The 18,507-nt window shown below is 38.1% G+C and overlaps 1 protein-coding gene across 3 annotated transcripts in view; it reads right to left on the bottom strand.

Moving 5' to 3' along the window:
* The window catches only part of syt7b (synaptotagmin VIIb), a 211,705-nt gene extending 193,692 nt beyond the window's left edge, over window positions 1-18,013 (bottom strand). For 2 of the 3 annotated variants that reach the window (XM_055182736.2, XM_055182824.2), the window contains exon 1: window positions 17,675-18,012. In XM_055182736.2, coding sequence (XP_055038711.1) covers window positions 17,675-17,708 — 34 coding nt within the window. In that variant the 5' untranslated portion in view covers window positions 17,709-18,012. Of the gene's footprint in view, window positions 1-17,674 lie in introns of all 3 variants that reach the window. The other variant, XM_055182584.2, reaches the window with a different exon arrangement.
* Window positions 18,014-18,507: the final 494 nt, after the last annotated feature.

The following is an 18,507-nucleotide window of genomic DNA, read 5'->3' as shown; positions in this document are numbered from 1 at the left end:
TGCAAGATGCTATCCTGTCAATATGGGCCAACATTTCTAAAGAATGCTTTCAGCACCTTGTTGAATCAATGCCATGTAGAATTAAGACAGTTCTGAAGGCGAAAGAAGGTTAAACACAGTATTAGTATGGTGTTCCTAATAATCCTTTAGTTGAGTGTAATTCATCTGGTAGTCTACCTGTTATATTAACTAATAATATTAACCTATAAAATTAGGTGACGACAGCGGTGACAGCGCCAAAGATGGCCTGGGATGGAGTCAACTTCCCAACCTGAATTATTGTCCCAGTCCGCCTCTGTTTACGGGGTATCTAGTGGTGAGATTGTGAATTGCTACCAACTGCTCAGTCCACAGCTCACCCCTCCCTTTCGAAATGTATGGAGATACTACGGTAGCCACCACAGGGCAAACATGTCATTGCATGAGACAATGTAGTGACAAAACACGTCCTATATAGAGCATTTAGAGCTACTGTAAAAGCATGTCGGCGCGAAATGGTGACTTCTATGTGAGTGTATGTAGATAAAAAGTCTCATTCTAAGATAATTAAAACAATACAGTTCATGGTCTTTACACACCACTGATAATATAGTTATGTATATTATATTGCATTTGTCAAGAGATTCTTCTAGAAGTTATACAATGCACCTTAAAAACACTGTATCTGTGTCGCAAACCAAAAGAGAAAAAAAGATCTTCATCTCGTTCTCATAATTAAAGCCTACAATGCACATGGGACACAAATTGTGTAGACGTGTTTTTATGAAATTTTTATAGTAAATCTATTTCTAGCCTTCATAGCTTGCCTGAAACTCACTTGGTGTTTTTTGGAGAAAAAGTAGGTCAGAGAATCTGCACAACATCTTTTGTGTAGCATGAGGAAAAGAAAGCCATATACGGATTGGAAGTAAATTATGAAGAATTGTCATTTTTGGTTAAACTATCACTTGAATATGTTGACAGACTACACGCATATCAGTACAGGGGTGTCTTTTATCATAAAGAACAAGAGCTTTCTTTCTGATACAGACTCATGCCAGATCTCTTCAAATATTTAAACAGTTCCTGACATGATAAATGTGTCCAAAAATGGACAGATATTACAAAATGACGTATTCTGGGTGAAAACAGTTCCTTGTTTCTCTCCGAAGCGGATCCTTGACAATCCCGTAGCTCTCCACCACACCCTTATCTCTTTCCATCCACGTCTTTCTTCATGTCTCTTGCAAGATCAATCCCTGTTTTAGTTTCACTCTTTGCACTTTCTCCATTTCCCTCCGAAATCCTTTCTCTCTTGACATCAAGACAAAGTACCGCTCCCACGGCTTGAAGCTTTCAACAATCATTTCCCCCTTTTCAAATCCATTCATCATTGTTGTGCACTTCTCCAATATTCCCATCTGAAATTTGCTTTCATGTGACCTTGCACTTGTCTTCCTTAAAGCATTTTCTCTTTTTCCTTTATGCCACTTTTCCCATGCTGTCATACTCTATTCACACATTAGCACACTACTTGGGCACCGCAATATTCACAATATACTGTATGATTTCATTTGGCCATCTTCTGTATCTTATTAGTTTTGCAATACTTTCTTGTCTCACTACTATTTTCGCTACTTTATAAGCTAAGGTATTCACAACTCTAAGCAAAGATATTGGATATAGCAAGGTTAAGCATTCCAATTTCTATGAATAGGAGACAGGGCAACGCTCAATATGGCCGCTTTATCAACAGAAGTCCCGCCTTCCAATAAAAACAAATCATCAATCGATAAGACTGACGAGTCATGTGGGACGCTTAACTGTCACGTTCGGGAACACGAGTAAGGACACAAACGCAGGGTTCACACAAAAGGGTAACATTTAATATAAATAACATGAAATCAAACACCAGGAACAACACTGGCAGGTAAGAACAACGACTGGAACACTGGAAACAAACATGACATCAGCGACAATCATCCGGCAAGTGAGTACAACACAAACAGGGGTATAAATACAGACAGATGATGTGCAGGTGTGATGAGGAATCAATGAATTGTCCAGGTGACGTAATCGGAACATACACAAAACATGACACGGATTTCACCGTGACATTAACAATCTGTGAGCACGAACAGTCGCTGAAACGACCCCAAAAAAGGTGTTTTAGCACAATTAGAGCTTAAGAAACAAAAGTTGTGGTACAGTTGATGTCAGAAATAAGTTATGTTGTGTAAGGGGGCGTGCACACCAAAGCTTTTATGCCCGGGGCCGGCACAAGTTTTCAATTACTTCCAATGGAAGCTCTGCGTTTTTCAAATAAGTCAGCAGCTAGCTTTTTTTTTCGCACTGAAAACCGGCGTTCGGTGTTTTTTCCGCGCTCGGCGCTGAGCGTCAAGAGTTCAAAGAGATTCAACTTTGGGTGAAAAGGCCCGCTCGTCAATGTCAGTTCTCACACGGCCATCCAATCACAGTGGAGGAGGGGTGGGACATTACCGCAGCAACCAACTGGCTCACAGCTCAAGTATCACAGCTACCAAAGCATTCGGCTGAAGAAAGCTGGTGCTCAGCTGAAAAAACAGCTGGCAATCGGTGTGCTCAAGGCGTTTTCAGCCGCGTTTAAAAGTTTTGTTGTGCACAACCCCTAACTGTGCTTTTACCACATGATTCTAGAAATATCTGTCTTTTCCCATTCACGTAGATAGGACTTTAGTCTTGCTTGACTGAAAAAACTGCTTGGAGACATTGCCAACATGGCCGCCAAGTGACGCGGCTTCCCAAAATGGACTTTGCTGAAAGCAAAGATAATATTACCCAAGATGCATCACTGCTATTGCTATGAATGGGAGATATTGCAACTGTCAACATTAATTAATTCCTTCATTACATTTATATAGCGCTTTTCTGCAACATCAGTCAACCACTACCAATCTGCAGCATCCATCTGGAAGATGCGACGGCAGCCATATTGTGCCAGAATCACACACCAGTTTTTTATTGGTGGAGAGGAGAGTTGAATTAGCCAATCAGTATATGAGGGCATGATTAGTTAGCCTTGCTCCGCCCTCCTACGTGCTTCTGCTAATTTTCATTTCGCTTCAGTACAACGTCTGGGACTGCTGTGTAGAGTTTCGTTTTCTCCTGCAAAAATCTGCAGGTCCAATTAGCGAACAGAGGGGGGTGGATAAAAACGATGATCTTGAGGTCGTGCGTCAGTTTGAGTTGTAGTTCAGTAATGGCAGCGGAGAAACGTGAGAAAAGCTATTCGGTCTATTGTTGCAAAAATGCCGAATGTACAGAAGTTAAAGCCGGAGCAAGAACAATGTTTGCTAAGTTTTGTTGGTCTGATCAGTTGGACTTATTGTTTCCGGCCGGTTTCGGCGCATGACATACGTCACGACCACACGTTAGCGATTGGTTATGGCAGATCCAATAGTTTTAAACTTCAACAGAGGACCCTCCTTAATGGAAGTAATGCTTTGCAATGGAGCGTGGCCAGACTCTCTGTACAAATGAAATGAATGTACGAGAGTCTGGTTGGACCAGGCTAATGATTAGTAGCCCAATGGGCAAATTTGACCAGGATGCCGTGGGACACCCCTACTCTTTTTTTTTTCGAAAAGGAGTCCTGGGATTTTTAATGACTGACAAGGCTCAACCCTACTCTGCTTCAGTTGGCAAACAGTTTTGGGCTACAGGGTGATATGGCCGCTGGAAGTCCCACCTTCCAGTAAAAAGGGCCAATTGTCAACCATCTAAGCTGGGGAGGGGCTTTGTACCATTTAAACACCCTTAAAGAAGATTGGCAAGTATTTCACGCATGCGCAGTATCTGACAGGTCTCGCTAAAAAAGGTGATAAAAATAGTAAAGTCACTCCTAACAATGCTTTACAGCATTATATATATTTACAGCATCTCAATCCTTACTTCATGATGTTCACTTATGGATGTTCAAGAAAATCTCTGTGCATATCAGAGACAAGGTTTGAGCTTAGTGGCACTTAAAAACCACCTACAATACCTTAGCAACTGCATAACAATTTGTTATAAAACATTTTAAATAGCTTAACAACTGCATAGCAATGCCCTGCTTACCACCCAGAAAACACACAAAAAATTTATTTGACCTTGCTTCTGTCGTCCTGTGAGACTTTTACTCTCTATTTGGTGAAAGAGTGATGGTGGTTTTTCACCATACAAATGCAATGCAATCTGTTAACCAAAGCAGAGCAACAGTCATGAGTGCTCAGAAGATAAAGAGCTTAAAAAAGGGGGATGATCAAATGTAAACGAATCCCAGACTCCCACTGGTTACGTAATGTGACGCACACATGTATGTTTGCACTCAGCCTGAGATTTCTTATTCTCTCCATCCATTCTCAGATCTAGAGGCACAACTCTTGGATAATGAATGAGAGAAATGTACTGAAGCGTATCGGATCGCTGTGTCCTTTGGAGAACATTCTATTAAACAGATTTGTACGGGAAGAAGGTTACTGAGTTTACACTAAAAATGTTTTCGCTCTGAGAAGGTTCATTGGCAGATATAAATGGAAAGCTATTTTTGGACTTTCCAGCTTTAGTCAAGAATGTTTTACCTGGGAACTGTAACCATAATTATATTTCACCTAATAGCTTGATTGATAGTTATACTTTTGTTTGTGGGTACATTGCAGTATGTACAATGCAAGCCAGGAACAAGACCCTGAAATTTCTGAAAATCCACCTTTAGAGGCATTTGACATATGGCAAACGTTTAAATGACTGGGAAAACATTTACTGTTACTTATTTTATTTGAATGAGAAACTAAGGTGGGTTTGGTTTCCTCCATGCCCCAGTATTTTCCCTGTAATAAAACTGTAGTTTGTCTACATCAGGGGTTTTCAAAAAATTTTGTCAGCTGAACCCCCTTAGTACCCAAATACCTAAAGTATTTACACACTGAAAAAATAATTGATTCAATGTACTAAATTTTTTAAGGTAAGTGGTCGCAATCAATTTATTTAAGCTAGATTTAAACAAAAGTTTTTTGTTTTGTTTGGTTTTCTCATTTTTTGTTTAAATGTAGCTTAAATAAATTGATTGCAACCACCTACCTTAAAAAAATTTAGTACATTGAATGAATCATCTTTTTTCAGTGCATGTAGTTTCTCTTCATGAGATTTTGAGTGAATATTTCAATAATTTAATAGCACATTTATATTCAAACCATTTTAAACTTTTAATCAGTAGTATTTTATTAATCTGTTTATTTTCTTTTATTAGTACATACAACAAATCTGTCCATTTTCCAAGGGTTCTCAGTTATCTGATTTTTGTAGTGTTGTGTACCAGTTATACCTAGTCTCAAAAATTATGTACCTATAGTCACGTAATTTTTTTATTCTTTTTCATGATACTGTCACGAATTTCCGTGTTTTTTCGTGATCGTATTACAAATTTCTGTGTCATTGTCATGTATTGGTTACTCAACTGCTTTTTTTCATATCAAACCATTTTTGCTTCGGTTTAGGGTTAGATTTGGTGTTTGTGTTAGGATGTCACTAAGTATTGGTTTATGTTAAAACATTTTTGCCTGGCGTTATGGTTAGAGTTGGGTTTGGGTAAGGATGTCATTTTATGTAAATCTAACCCTAAACCGAAGCGACAATGGTGAGAAAATAGGACAAAACAGTTGAGTAACCAATACAAAGACACGTAAACAGAAATTTGTGATATGATCACGAAAAAATGGGGAAATTCGTGACAGTATCACGAAAAAGAATCAAAAAATTACACGACTATAGGTACGTAATTTCGTGTGACCTGGCTGAACAGTTACATGACATTCATATTAAACAAATAAAATAATATTTTTGTTAAGTGTTATGATTTTTTTATTTTTTCATCACCTTGAGAACCCCATGCAATTCCCCCAACAACCACCAGGCGTTTGCGAACCCCAGTTTTGGAAACCCTTGGTCTACAGCAGTGGTTCCCAATTCCAGTCCGTTTTTTTTTAATGGGGTTGGGTTAAACTCCTTAAATAAGATCTTGGGATAACATAAGATATTTTACATTTATTTTATGACATAGCACATCAATAATACCCCTACTCATGACTTTTTATAAAGCTTTAATGTGCCTAAAAAAGGGCAGCTGCTACATCGCACTACAGATGTTGTCGTGGACTTTAAGCAACATCACGCATGAACATCTCAAAACAACGCAACATGGGCACAATTCCCAACAAAGATTCATCCACAAAAGAGTATTTTCTTAACAACGAACATGTTTTTAGATGTGTTTAATAAAGTTTGAAAGAGTTGTAGCAAGCTTGGTGATGATGACATTGAGGTCGAGAGATTGTTGTGTAGTTCGCTTGTACCCTAAGGTTAGCTTTATATTTCTAGTAAACGCCTTTAATCTTAAAAATTCATAAAAGTTGTGTTTATCTGTGAACATTATCTTTTTGGACAAGACGTATAAGTGTCATAAAGTTTTGTTCAACACAGAGCTTATTTTTTGCGATAAAGTCTATGGGAAAAATTAAAGGGCTTTTTGGCAACTTTCGGGTTGGCCTACAAAAATATGTCATCCCTGCGGCACTGTATTAATCAAGCCCTAATGTGTTGCTCTTTTGCAGTTTAGAAACAAAACAGTTGTGTCAAATTGATGTTTACAACCAAGCAGTTGATTATTGATGTGAAATCACGGAAGTGTATCTATTGTGTAAATTATATCAGCAAAACTGCACATTATACTCAGAAAGAGTCCAATAAGTTAGCACAGCTAAATGAGACCGAGAGAAGAGACATTTATACTAAAAATTGCCCGTTTGGAAAGGACCATGTAAAAAAAACACAAACCAAAGACCCACATTATTCAAAGCGCACCTATTATCCCCATTTTTACAAGGTGTCTTATAAGTCTCAGGTGTGCCCAGAATGTGTCTGTAAAGTTTAAGTTTAAGTACCACACCAATCATTGTGTCCAAAATGCCCCTATATGGGTGGCAGCAAAAATTTGCTATTTTCGTGTCTGTACCTTTAAATGCAAATGAGCTGCTGCACCTCACTCATTACCAAACGAAACAGTGAGCACTTTCGGTTAAAATAAATTACATTTCTGTAAATACAGTCTGAGACAATAGCATCTCGCTATTGAGATATAGCAGACAGCTTATAACTCACTGATGGTGGAAACTATGGTAATGCAGAACTGTATGTGGGCGGGGCTTTATCAATATGACCTCATATTGATGAGAGAATCAAAATGTCATGTCTAATCAGACCGCTTTGGTTTAATGGGGGGTAAAAATGGAGTGGATGTATTTTTTCATTGTAGTGAAACAATTGTGAAAGTGGATTTGGCATAATTGGCTTTGTGCAATCCAACATGTATTTGGCTTTCTTGGTAAAGCACTGCATTGGTGGTGTAAGACCTTGGTGTAGGAGTAAGACCTTGGATTGGATTTCCAGGGTCACAAATACAAATAACTGTAATAAATGGAAAACTGATGTGTTGGAGCCATGTATGATGCTCTTGTTAAGCTGATACATGCAAAGCTGTACACCTGTGACCACGTAACTTTGTGATTTGAGAAGGAAAAGTTCAGATGCAAAACCTTGTGATTCTGACATTTTTCTTGTAGATAAGCGTTTTTATTTGGATCTTACATTTAGGTTTTCACTTTAAAGGAACATGCCCAGATTTTGGGGATTTAGCTTATTCACCGTATCTCCCAGACACCCAGTACATACCTTTCTCATCTCCGTGCGTGCTGTAACTCTGTCTGACGCGGCCCTTGCTAGCTTAGCTTAGCACAACGACTGGAAGTAAATAGCTTCAGCTAGCATACTGCTCCAAATAATTGACGAAATAACGCAAACATTTTCCTATTTATGTGTTGTGATTTGTATAGTCACACCGTGTAGTACAAATAACAAGGTCATATGATACACAACGATCTTTTCACAGTACATATACTGGGAGCTATGTTCTTAGAGGGCGAGGCACTGCTGCTTGGGCGGAGTGATTTGCACAACTCTGAGCGAACTCTCTGCTCCTCACCATGGGGCTTCTCTGGTGCTGCGAGCGGGTCATTCTGCCCAAGTGGCAGTGCTGCGCCTTCTGAGAATATAGTTCCCAGTATGTATACTGTTAAAAGATGGCTGTGTCTCATATGACCTTGTTATTTGTACACATCATAACACATAAATAAGAAAATGTTCACGTTATTTTGTCACTTATTGGGAGCAGTATGCCAGCTGAAGCTATTTACTTCCAGTCTTTGTGCTAAGCTAAGCTAGCGGGGGCTGCGTCAGACAGAGTTACAGCACGCACGGAGATGAGAAAGGTATGTATGGACTTATCTAGCTCTGGGGGATACGATGAATAAGCTAAATTCCCAAAATGTGGGCGTGTTCCTTTAATGGCAATGAAAAGGTTATTAGTGCTAATTAAAATTTCATTGATAACTAACAAATTTGGCTGTCTTACGTTGCAAACCCATCAAAGTGCATGCAAGCTTTTTTGACAAAAAAAATCCACTTCTTTGAACAAGACAGTTTGGACAGTGGCAAAATTACTAAAGATGTAACTAGAAACATTGCAGATGATGAAAGTGAGAATTTAAAAGGTAAAAATGAAGAAACTGAACCACACATTAGGGGGCGCTGTGATGCATTTTGCTGCCAAATTTGAGTTGTATTCAGGTTCGAAGTACTCAACAAAGGACCCAAGTGTAAAATGTCTTAGTATTTTTGTGTTGTTTTCAGTAAAAAATATCTAAAAGTTCTTAAATTAACATGCATTTTCTTGATGAGAAAAACGACCCAATAAAATAAGTCTAGTTTTTAGACCAAAAATATCAAATTTAGGTGGTGTTGTGCATAAAATAAGCAAAAAAATCTGCAAATGGGGTAAGCACATTTTTCTTGATTTTTTCTTGAATTTAGTGTTTAAGAGAAATGTTCAAGATTTTTTTGCTTACCCCATTGGCAGATTTTTTTTTGCTTGTTTTATGCATAAAATCACTTCAATTTGATATTTTGGTCTAAAAACTAGACTAAAAACTATTCTTAAATTAAGATGCTTTTTCTTGATGAGCAAAATTACCTAAAAAAATAAGTTTAGTTTATAGACAAAAAAATATAAAATTTAAGTAAATTTAAACTTAAAACAAGCAAAAATATCTGCCAATGGGTTGAGGAAAAAATCTAAAAATAAGATTAGAAAAAAAATAAGAACACTTCATTTAAGCAAAATGTTCTCCATCGGCAGATAATTTTGCTTGTTTTAAGCACAAATTTAAATTTGATAGTTTTTGCCTAAAAACTAGACAGATTTTCTTAGGTCATTTTGCTCATCAAGAAAAAACATCTTGATTTAAGAATTTTTTGATATTTCTACTGAAAACAAGACAAAAATACTCAGTAAGAAAGTCATTTTTTGCAGTCTGAGGACTTTGCTGAAAAATCCAGGTGTTTTAGGCAGATTATTTTGCTTGTTTAATGCACAAAATCACTTAAATTTGATATTTTTGGTCTAAAAACTAAACTTATTTTCTTGGGTTGTTTTGCTTAAAATCAAGAGGTCCAATAAAGTCCCTATATAGAGAAAAAAAAATGTATTTCTTTTCTACTGAAGAAAAAACACATATATATCTTGGATGACAGTACACTGCAAAAAATGACTTTTTTACTTAGTATTTTTGTCTTGTTTTCAGTAGAAATATCTAAAAATTCTTGATGAACAAAATGACCCAAGTAAATAAGTCTAGTTTTAAGACAAATAATATACAATTTAAGTGAAATTGTCCTTAAAACAAGCAAAATTCACTGCCGATGGGGTGAGAAAAAAAATTGTGAAATAAGATTTCTTTTTTCTTAAACACTTAATTCAAGTAAAATTTTCTCACTCCATTGGCAGATATTTTTGCTTGTTTTAAGCACAAATTCACTTAAATTGTATATTTTTTGTCTAAAAACTAGTATTATTTTCTTAGGTCATTTTGCTCATCAAGAAAATACATCTTGATTTAAGAATTTTTAGATATTTCTACTGAAAACAAGAAAAAATACTAAGTAAGTAAATATCGCTATTTTTTACGAAAGTGGAATAATTCTTTAACACTTATTCTATCTTGTTTATTTTGCAGAATATTTTGCGGCCATTCACTTCTCATTTGTTTTGTCTGTAAATGAATTATTAGCAAGACCTTTGACTATACATCTGGAAACAGCCATTAGCATGCAATTACCCTGCGACGCGATGTATACAAACTGCAACGTCAACTTGACTCTCTTGTTCTTTCAGTCTCTCGCTCTGTCTCATCTCTGTCTTTTAGCGTCTGACCTCGACTGGCAGGTTTATCTCAACCACTGCGCTCACGCTATGATCATCGTAACAACTGCACCTTAAATCACAAAGATGTCTGTAGATTTCTAGCAGTGAAGGCCTGAAGGTTCGGCGATAAGATCTTTACAATTTGTTACCGAGGAGGTCTGTCAGTTACAGTACCTGAACCTACACAAATCTGAGACAGGGCACCATTTATTGTGTTGCCGCCACAGAAAAGTTTTATGCACACCCGCAGTTCTCAGACCAGGGTTCAATAAAGCCATTGAATAATCTTCTCATTATTTTAAAAACCCTGCAAAAACTAGATGTCACGGTGTGGCACTTTCATTAAATTTTTCTTTTCCCAGGAGAGTGATTTTCAAAAATTTAAAATTCAGAAATTCAGGCTGTACGCATTAAACTCCAAATGCCAAAGCCTCCTCTTATCCTTTACCGGCCATCAGTGATCATCACTGATGGGGACTAAAAGCATTAGAGAACTACAATGTCACTCCAATCTTAGGGGAAATGACTGGCGAGCCTCCAGAAGCACCTGTACCACTACTGCGTCTCTCCCAGCTCCATCCAGAGGTGTCCTCCGAGAACCCCTCCACCATCGGCTTTGCAGCCGCTACTTGACCTTGTCGCTGTGTTCGTCTTATCATGCTTCTGCTACAACATCAAAACATGGCATGAATGCCAATGACATTAAGATCACTATCCTGGAGATCCAGTCCAAAATCTGCAATACATCAAGTACATGAAAGGGTTTATAAAAAGTAGATAGATAGTGAGCAATATGATAAATTTCACGCTGAATTATAGCTTAGTGAAATCACATGCGAGGCACAGACTGACACCCTAGCTTAAGGGGTGTTAAATTATATCATGTGATTGAAATCTTGCTTCTGTCAAAGATTAACTTCTGTCAGTGTCTCATATATGTTCTTATCATCGATCGCACACCAGTACTGCTAAACCACTGCGGGGTTGGTCACCAAGATAGTAAGAGGAACCACAAGGGAACTCGTGAGTACCCTTGAGCTGTCAGAACTTAAAATTGTTGACATGGTCTCAAAACTACCATTCTAGTTCACTTAGTCCAAGAAAACACAGTGTTTTCCAAGTGAAATCAACATGACTTACTTCCATTCAAATGCAAAAAGAGAAATCAATTGAGAAAACACTCCTCTCAGTTCCCAGGCTAAGCATTTCTGCAACTGGTTATTTCCCAAGCTGTGCTTTGTTAACTACATCACTAAACCATCCCTGGCAATATACAATTAACTTTGCTAGTATCTCTGAGGATTGCTTAAAAGATTACTCCACTTTCATAAAAAAAATCTAATAATTTACTCACCCCCATGTGATCCAAGATATTTAAGTCTTTCGTTGTTCAGTCGAGAAGAAATTACGTTTTTTGAGAAAAACATACCAGGATTTTTCTCCATATAGTGGACTTAATAGTGGACCTCAACAGTTTACAGTTTCAATGCAGTTTAAAATTGCAGTTTCAACACAGCTTCAAAGGGCTCTAAACAATCCCAACCAAGGCATAAGGGTCTTATCTAGCGAAACGATTGTCATTTTTGACAAGAAAAATGTACTTTTAAACCACAACTTCTCTTCTTGCACTAACCCCGGATTTCCACCAACTGCGGAGCGGCTGCAGATCGGCTCCGCCGCGTTACGGCTCCGCACTCCGCCGTCCGCCAATACCCACCAGTTCCGTATTTGTTGCAGAGCGGCTGCGTGCTGAAGTGATGAGGACCCATGAGGTCTCGCAAATTCATTTGATGATCGCGCGATATCTACTTCTGTCTCCGCCCATTATGACGTTTTGCTGGACCAGCCCAGATTACAAAACGAGATTTCGCAAATTCACGCGATATAGTCATGGCTCCGCCCTGCAGAGCTGTCCGGTATCCGTCAAAAATAGAAGCTTTGTGTATTTGTTCCGTAGGGCTGCGGATGGCTGGAGCTGTGACGTTTCGGAACGCAGTCAATGGAAATACACACATTGACTTAAATGGAAACCGATTCACTCCGCCGCCGTTCCGCAGTCGCTGGAAATCCGGGGTAACCGTATGAGTCGCCAGCGCAGCCTTATATATTACGTAATCACCTTGAAAGATACATATTTTTTTATTTTTCTTGGCAAAAATTATGAACGTTTTGATAGATAAGACCCTTATGCCTAAGGTGAGATCGTTTAGAGCCATTTAAAGCTGCACTGAAATTGCAATTGTAAACGCCATGAACCTGTGAAACTGTTGAAGTCCAATAAACTTTATTAAAATTAGAAATATTCTGGAATGTTTTCCTCAAAATACTTAATTTCTTCTCGACTGAACAAAGAAAGACATAAACGTCTTGGATGACATGGCGATGAGTAAATTATCGCAATTTGTTTTTTATGAAAGTGGAATATTTCTTTAATAAAAAAGATAAACTATCTTGTTGCTTGCTTGTTTCTGTGCAAATACAATTTACTACAATGATTGTTACTATAGTGAAGCTGTGGTACATGGAAGATGGTGTTATTCACTACTGTCATCAAAATTAATAAATAAATATGAAATTATTGTGGCAAATAATTTGATCTGAATCATTGTTTTCGACCCTTTTAATAAAACTCACTAAAAAGAAATGACTCACAATTTGGTATTTTTGGTTAGAAGCAGCAAATTAATACAGAAAACAAGTATGACTAACATTTAATAAATACAGGGGTTCAGAGACTAGTCACACATTCGTCTCTATAAAACATTTCTCAGGGGCCTGTATATTTTTGAACCACAATTCCTCACACATACAGTACCTATAAAAAGCGAACGTTTCATTTGTATCGATCAGATATCTTAATTTATTGTAGCATAATGCTTTAGCTATTGCTTTCTTGAAAAAGTAAAGTAAGGGATAACTTCAACATCAAAATTTAAAGTCTAACGTTAAATGCATGTTTTTTTCTCACTTTAAATATTTGGGGAGTTAATAATTATAGTGGCTCTAAAAACACTTTAGTGTAGTGTCCAATTTTCAATATTAACTGGTTGGTTAATAGCATTAATATTGTTGAGATATTGTCTGTTTATTAGTACTTATAACACACATATTAATGCCTGATTCTGAAAAACCTTATTTTACATCCTTAATCCTACCCAATTCCTACCAATATGTAAACTACTTTACTACATACTAATAAGCAGTAACTGGGACTATACTGAGGCAAAAGCAGTCAATAGTTAGTTAACAGTGAGAATCGGACCTTAAAAGTGTAACCAGAAAGTTTATCAGGATTCCCATGGGTCCTTGAAATCCTTGAAAGTTTGTGAATCTGGGGGGGGGAAAGGCCCTGGGAACTTTTTTGATATATACATAGATACAGGTTGTTGTTGAAAGCAACCCATCCTCACCCCATGTCGTCAATATTTGACGACACTTGACCATTCGTCAATATGTGACGGGGAGGGTATACCTTTCGCGTCGGTTTAGGGTTAGATTTACATAATGACATCCCTGCCCAAACCTAACTCTAACCCCAACGCCAGGTGACAACTGTCGTACCTAACTCTTACCCCAACGCCAGGTGACAACTGTTTAATTTCGCGCACACTGTTTAATTTTGCGTAATCTAACCCTAAACTGACGCGAAAATTGTAAGAAAATAGGAAAGAGAATGCAACGGACGTAATAGTATTGAAGTCCCCAGTTCGTCAAAAAATGACGCGAAAGGTATACCCTCCCCGTCACATATTGACGAATGGTCAAGTGTCGTCAAATATTGACGACATGGGGTGAGGATGTGTTGTTGAAAGTGCTTGAATCTATTTAAGCAAGAAGTTTTCTGGAAAAAAAATCCAGATTATTTCCTGTTTAGTGTAGGATCATATCATAAAATTCTAGACTTTTTAAGCACACATGCTAAACTGTTCGCTTTAAATGGTAATATCTTCTTGTGCAAATGTTGGTTCATACCAAAAAGCTTTTTTGCATAGTTGTGTTTGACACATGCAAACGTCTCGGGTTACGTATGTAACTGTTGTTCCCTGAGAAGGGAACGAGACGCTGCGTCTCCATTGCCATACTTCCTGCATCCCTGTAACGCCGTCTTTGGCAATATTTCAGATAGCGATATACTTCCTGACTCCTGCGTCACCCTGTCTTTGTTGTTAAGCCTCACCATTGGTTAAATTTGATATACACATTCTGACGCATTTACCCCAAAGTGTCACCAAAAGGGAACTGTAATAGTGTATCTTAAAAGGTAACACAATGTAACCTTGCTCTCACTTGAAATGTGTCCCCACATTTTGTCTTTGAATTTGAGGGTATTAAACCTGGAAAGCCCTTGAAAGGTCCTTGAACTTGAAGTTAACTAAGGTGTGGGAACCCTGGTTTATGTACTTTTACACTCTAAAAAAAGTTCGTAATCATAGGGGAATTGTTTTTAGTGCTATATAGCACTTATGAAGAACCATCCGGGGGTGATATAGCACCACGGTAGCACCAGATATGCTTCCATGTAGCACAATATGGTTCTACAGGTGCTACATAAGTGCTGGCACTTAAAATGGTTCCTCTATGATTATGAGCCAGTGAACCACTTTTAGTGCTATTTAGCATCGTTTGTTTTTAGAGTGTATGATTTATTTGAGCTGTTTCAGGCCTATCTTTGTATCATTTACTAAATAGGATTTAGAAAGTAATTAGTAGTAAGTACTTAAATACTTTTTGGAGAAAGTAATTTCTATACTAATTACATGATTGAAGAAGTAATTAGTTACTAGTAATTACCGAGGGGCAACCTTCCTATCTCTTTTAATGAAGCCAACACGGAAGTGACTTAAACTGCAATTCATCGACTGGCCGCTTGAGGCTGGCTCCAAAAGGGAGTCAATTCCCATAGACTCCCATGTTAAAAATGGCCAACTTTACAGTAGAAAATAATATGTTTACAGCCTGGTACAAAAAGTGTTTTTTGGCCTATATAGCTAATTTTGCCCTTCATGACAACTGTGAGGGGGGTGATTTTTTTTGTAACTCATCTGTTTAAATTATATTAAGCCTTAAAGTTCTGCATAATTAAGGGCGTGGCCGCTTGAGTGTCGGTTGAACAGCCACTGCTGTCACTAGACTCGCGCTAGGCGGGCGTGGTTTCACCTCAGCTTCCCCCATATCCCGCCTCTTTACCCATTTTCGTTTTTCCGTGAGTAATTTGCGGGGATGCGCGGCCAACATGGCGACGGCAGGCAACGCCTACTTTAAGCTTCAAAAGCGATCTTCACAAGCCAATGGGTGACGTCACGGACACTACGTCCATATTTTTTTACGGTCTATGGTAATTACCCTACATTGTGTGTGTATGTGCTGTATTTATTTGTATTATCTAATTTTTGTTTATCTAATTTTGAAAAATGCTAACGGTAGCCGACTAGCAATGAAATCACGATCCCACCCTCCATTCAAATCGCCATCCAAAGTCACGCCTCCTCCAAAACAGATGAACACGCACAGACCAGACGTCCACATCTCATGTCTTATTCACCAGTGAGAAAACTTTGCAGGACAAACTTGAATAACATTCTATGATTTGTTGAACATTTTTTGGTCCTACGCCTTTCACAGATGACATAAATTTCTACAAATACATTTAAACAACTTAACATAGTGACAGCTATCAGGATTTGAGAAGACTTTTAACCAGCATAACTAAAAATGTTTTTGGATCAAATCAGATGCCATACCTTTAAACGTATGCAACTCTTATATGTAAGCATGTATATGAATGTTTTTCAAAACAAGATAACTTTTATTGTGCTACCTAGCTGTATTTTTTATAGTTATGAAGGCTTAAATACAAGCAAACCAACTGCAGTTTGATTGATATTATGAGATTTTTGAAAAATGTAAAATACAGAGTTTTCTCGTTTTGGAACCAAATTATTCATATGATTAGGTTCAATACTGTAAACTATACTGTATTTATTCACATTTATACGCACACACTTGCAATTGAGTAATTTAAGTATAATGTACTTTTGTGGTTTGTGTCCTGTTTTAGGCTGCTAGAGCATTTAATCATTTCATTGTATAGTGTAACAGTGTGTTTCATGTACAATGACAATAAACTCTTAAATCTAAACCCATCATATTAAACAACTGCTACAAAAACACACACATTGGGACAACTTACAAGTGATTTCGTACTCAAAACCTTATTAGTAACACAGAGATAAAGCAAGTGTGACACCTTCCCTGAGTGAATATGTAGTCTCTCCAATTCCCTGACAGAATTTCCTCTTTAAAACATCCACAAATGACATCACAATCTGTCACGTGTTGAGTTTAAGGATTGCGTTAACGACACTAGTCGACATACCCGCTGGTAAATCCCACACATGCGCTTGCAAGATCCACGTTGAGACGCGCGGGGAATTCTCAAACAGCAGGAGCGGTAAGCGCCGGCGGCATGCGCGGGAAAACAGACGCGCCAAACGCACCCCTCGAGCTACACATCGACCAATCAAAACCGACCCATGTCACACGCGAGTCTGCGTCCACAACAGAAAAAGCCAACAGTTCGTCAATGTATGTGCGGCTCCGTGTAAAATAGATGTAAAAATGACACGTTTCAACAAAACCTAATCATTTTGATGTTCATTTTCTCCTACTTTCAGTATTGCATATTTCTCACTCACGATGTATGCATATTGCATAATTATCATTAGACGTCTTGATAGCATCCATTTACATTGCATGGTTATGCATAAAACAAAACACAATCCAAATTTGACCACCTGACAAACGCCGTTACGCGCAACAGGAGGGGGCAGAGGGCAATGTATGGGCATCTTCCCTCGTCCCCCTGTCATTGTTTGCCACTATTACATATAAAAGTGATCAGACTCTCCGTGTTTCTGGACAACATGCAAGCCGGTGAACGCACACTCAGTCACGGCTACGAAAGCGAGCGGCGTCCCTCTGTCTATAATAAACGCACGCGCAGACATCCTATCATGACTATGTGATGAGGGATGATGACCTTGCGCGTGTGCATGGATGACAACTCCCTCAAAGGCACCAGGGTAAATTAATTTACTTTCACAAGACAACACAACAAGTGCTATAGGGAAGATTTGTGAGAATGCATTTTGGTGACTTAAATAAACATCCGTTGCACCTGTTTGCATGTTCGGCAACTCACAATGTAAGGGACAGAGAAATTAAAATTAACACCGGGTCACTAAATGAAAGGTTGTTCACGGTACCAAACCGTGTGCTATTCAAGGGCGTGCGTCCCCCCAAAACAAACGAGAGTAAACCAGCAAAGTACCAAAATAGCATCTGACCGCATATACATCTCACCTTTCCCGTCCTCGTCCTCTCGGTTCAGGTGCATGACTGTTTGCTTCAGGCACGCCAACAGACGCTGTTTTTTTGGACAGGTGCTCTCCAAGAAAAGTCGAATCCAAAACGTATTCGCGTTCTTCCAGTATTCGAGTGACCATGGAGCTGCGCGCGAGCTCTCTTTCTCTCTCCCTTCCCTCCTTATTTCTTTCGTTCACTCATTTGATTTTTCTTTTCCTCTCTTCTAAGCCTCCTCTTTCGATTAGATTGAGGATGGTAGCGAGAGGGGGCTGGAAGGAGGGACGAGGATGGCGAGGTGCGCGTCCGTGTCACCGTCAGCTGATGGCATCTCAGTTTATGTACAGTTCAGCGCTTCTGCAATTCAGCCACAACCACTTGTACCATAACATAATTTTATATTGCACACTAATATCTACAATATTTATTGAATTGTCTGTTATGCATGTTGTCATTAATATTAACACAATATTACCAGAAAATATAAAATTTTATTTTAAAATGATCAAAACTATTTGGAACAGGAGAAGGCACCTCTGTGTTTAGAGGGCACATTCTCAATCCGCAGAAATTTAAAAAAAAAATTTAAATGGTAAAATAAATAAAACTTAGGTGTTTAATTTCATTTGTACGCCACCTCCATTTTGAAGACGTTAGTTAAAATAAATAACACGGTTGAGGAAAATTGTAAAATGTATTTCTCCACCATAAAGTGAAAGTTTAAGGATTAAATATGTAAATTAAACAAATTTAAATAGGTCACCCCAAATACACCCTGTAATATAATCTACTGTTTCTGTAATTCTGGAGTGTGAATGATAAATTTAAAAGGT

Source organism: Misgurnus anguillicaudatus, chromosome 21, assembly GCF_027580225.2.
Source record: "Misgurnus anguillicaudatus chromosome 21, ASM2758022v2, whole genome shotgun sequence".
Taxonomy (NCBI): domain Eukaryota; kingdom Metazoa; phylum Chordata; class Actinopteri; order Cypriniformes; family Cobitidae; genus Misgurnus; species Misgurnus anguillicaudatus.
This window is presented reverse-complemented; position numbering and strand designations above follow the sequence as displayed.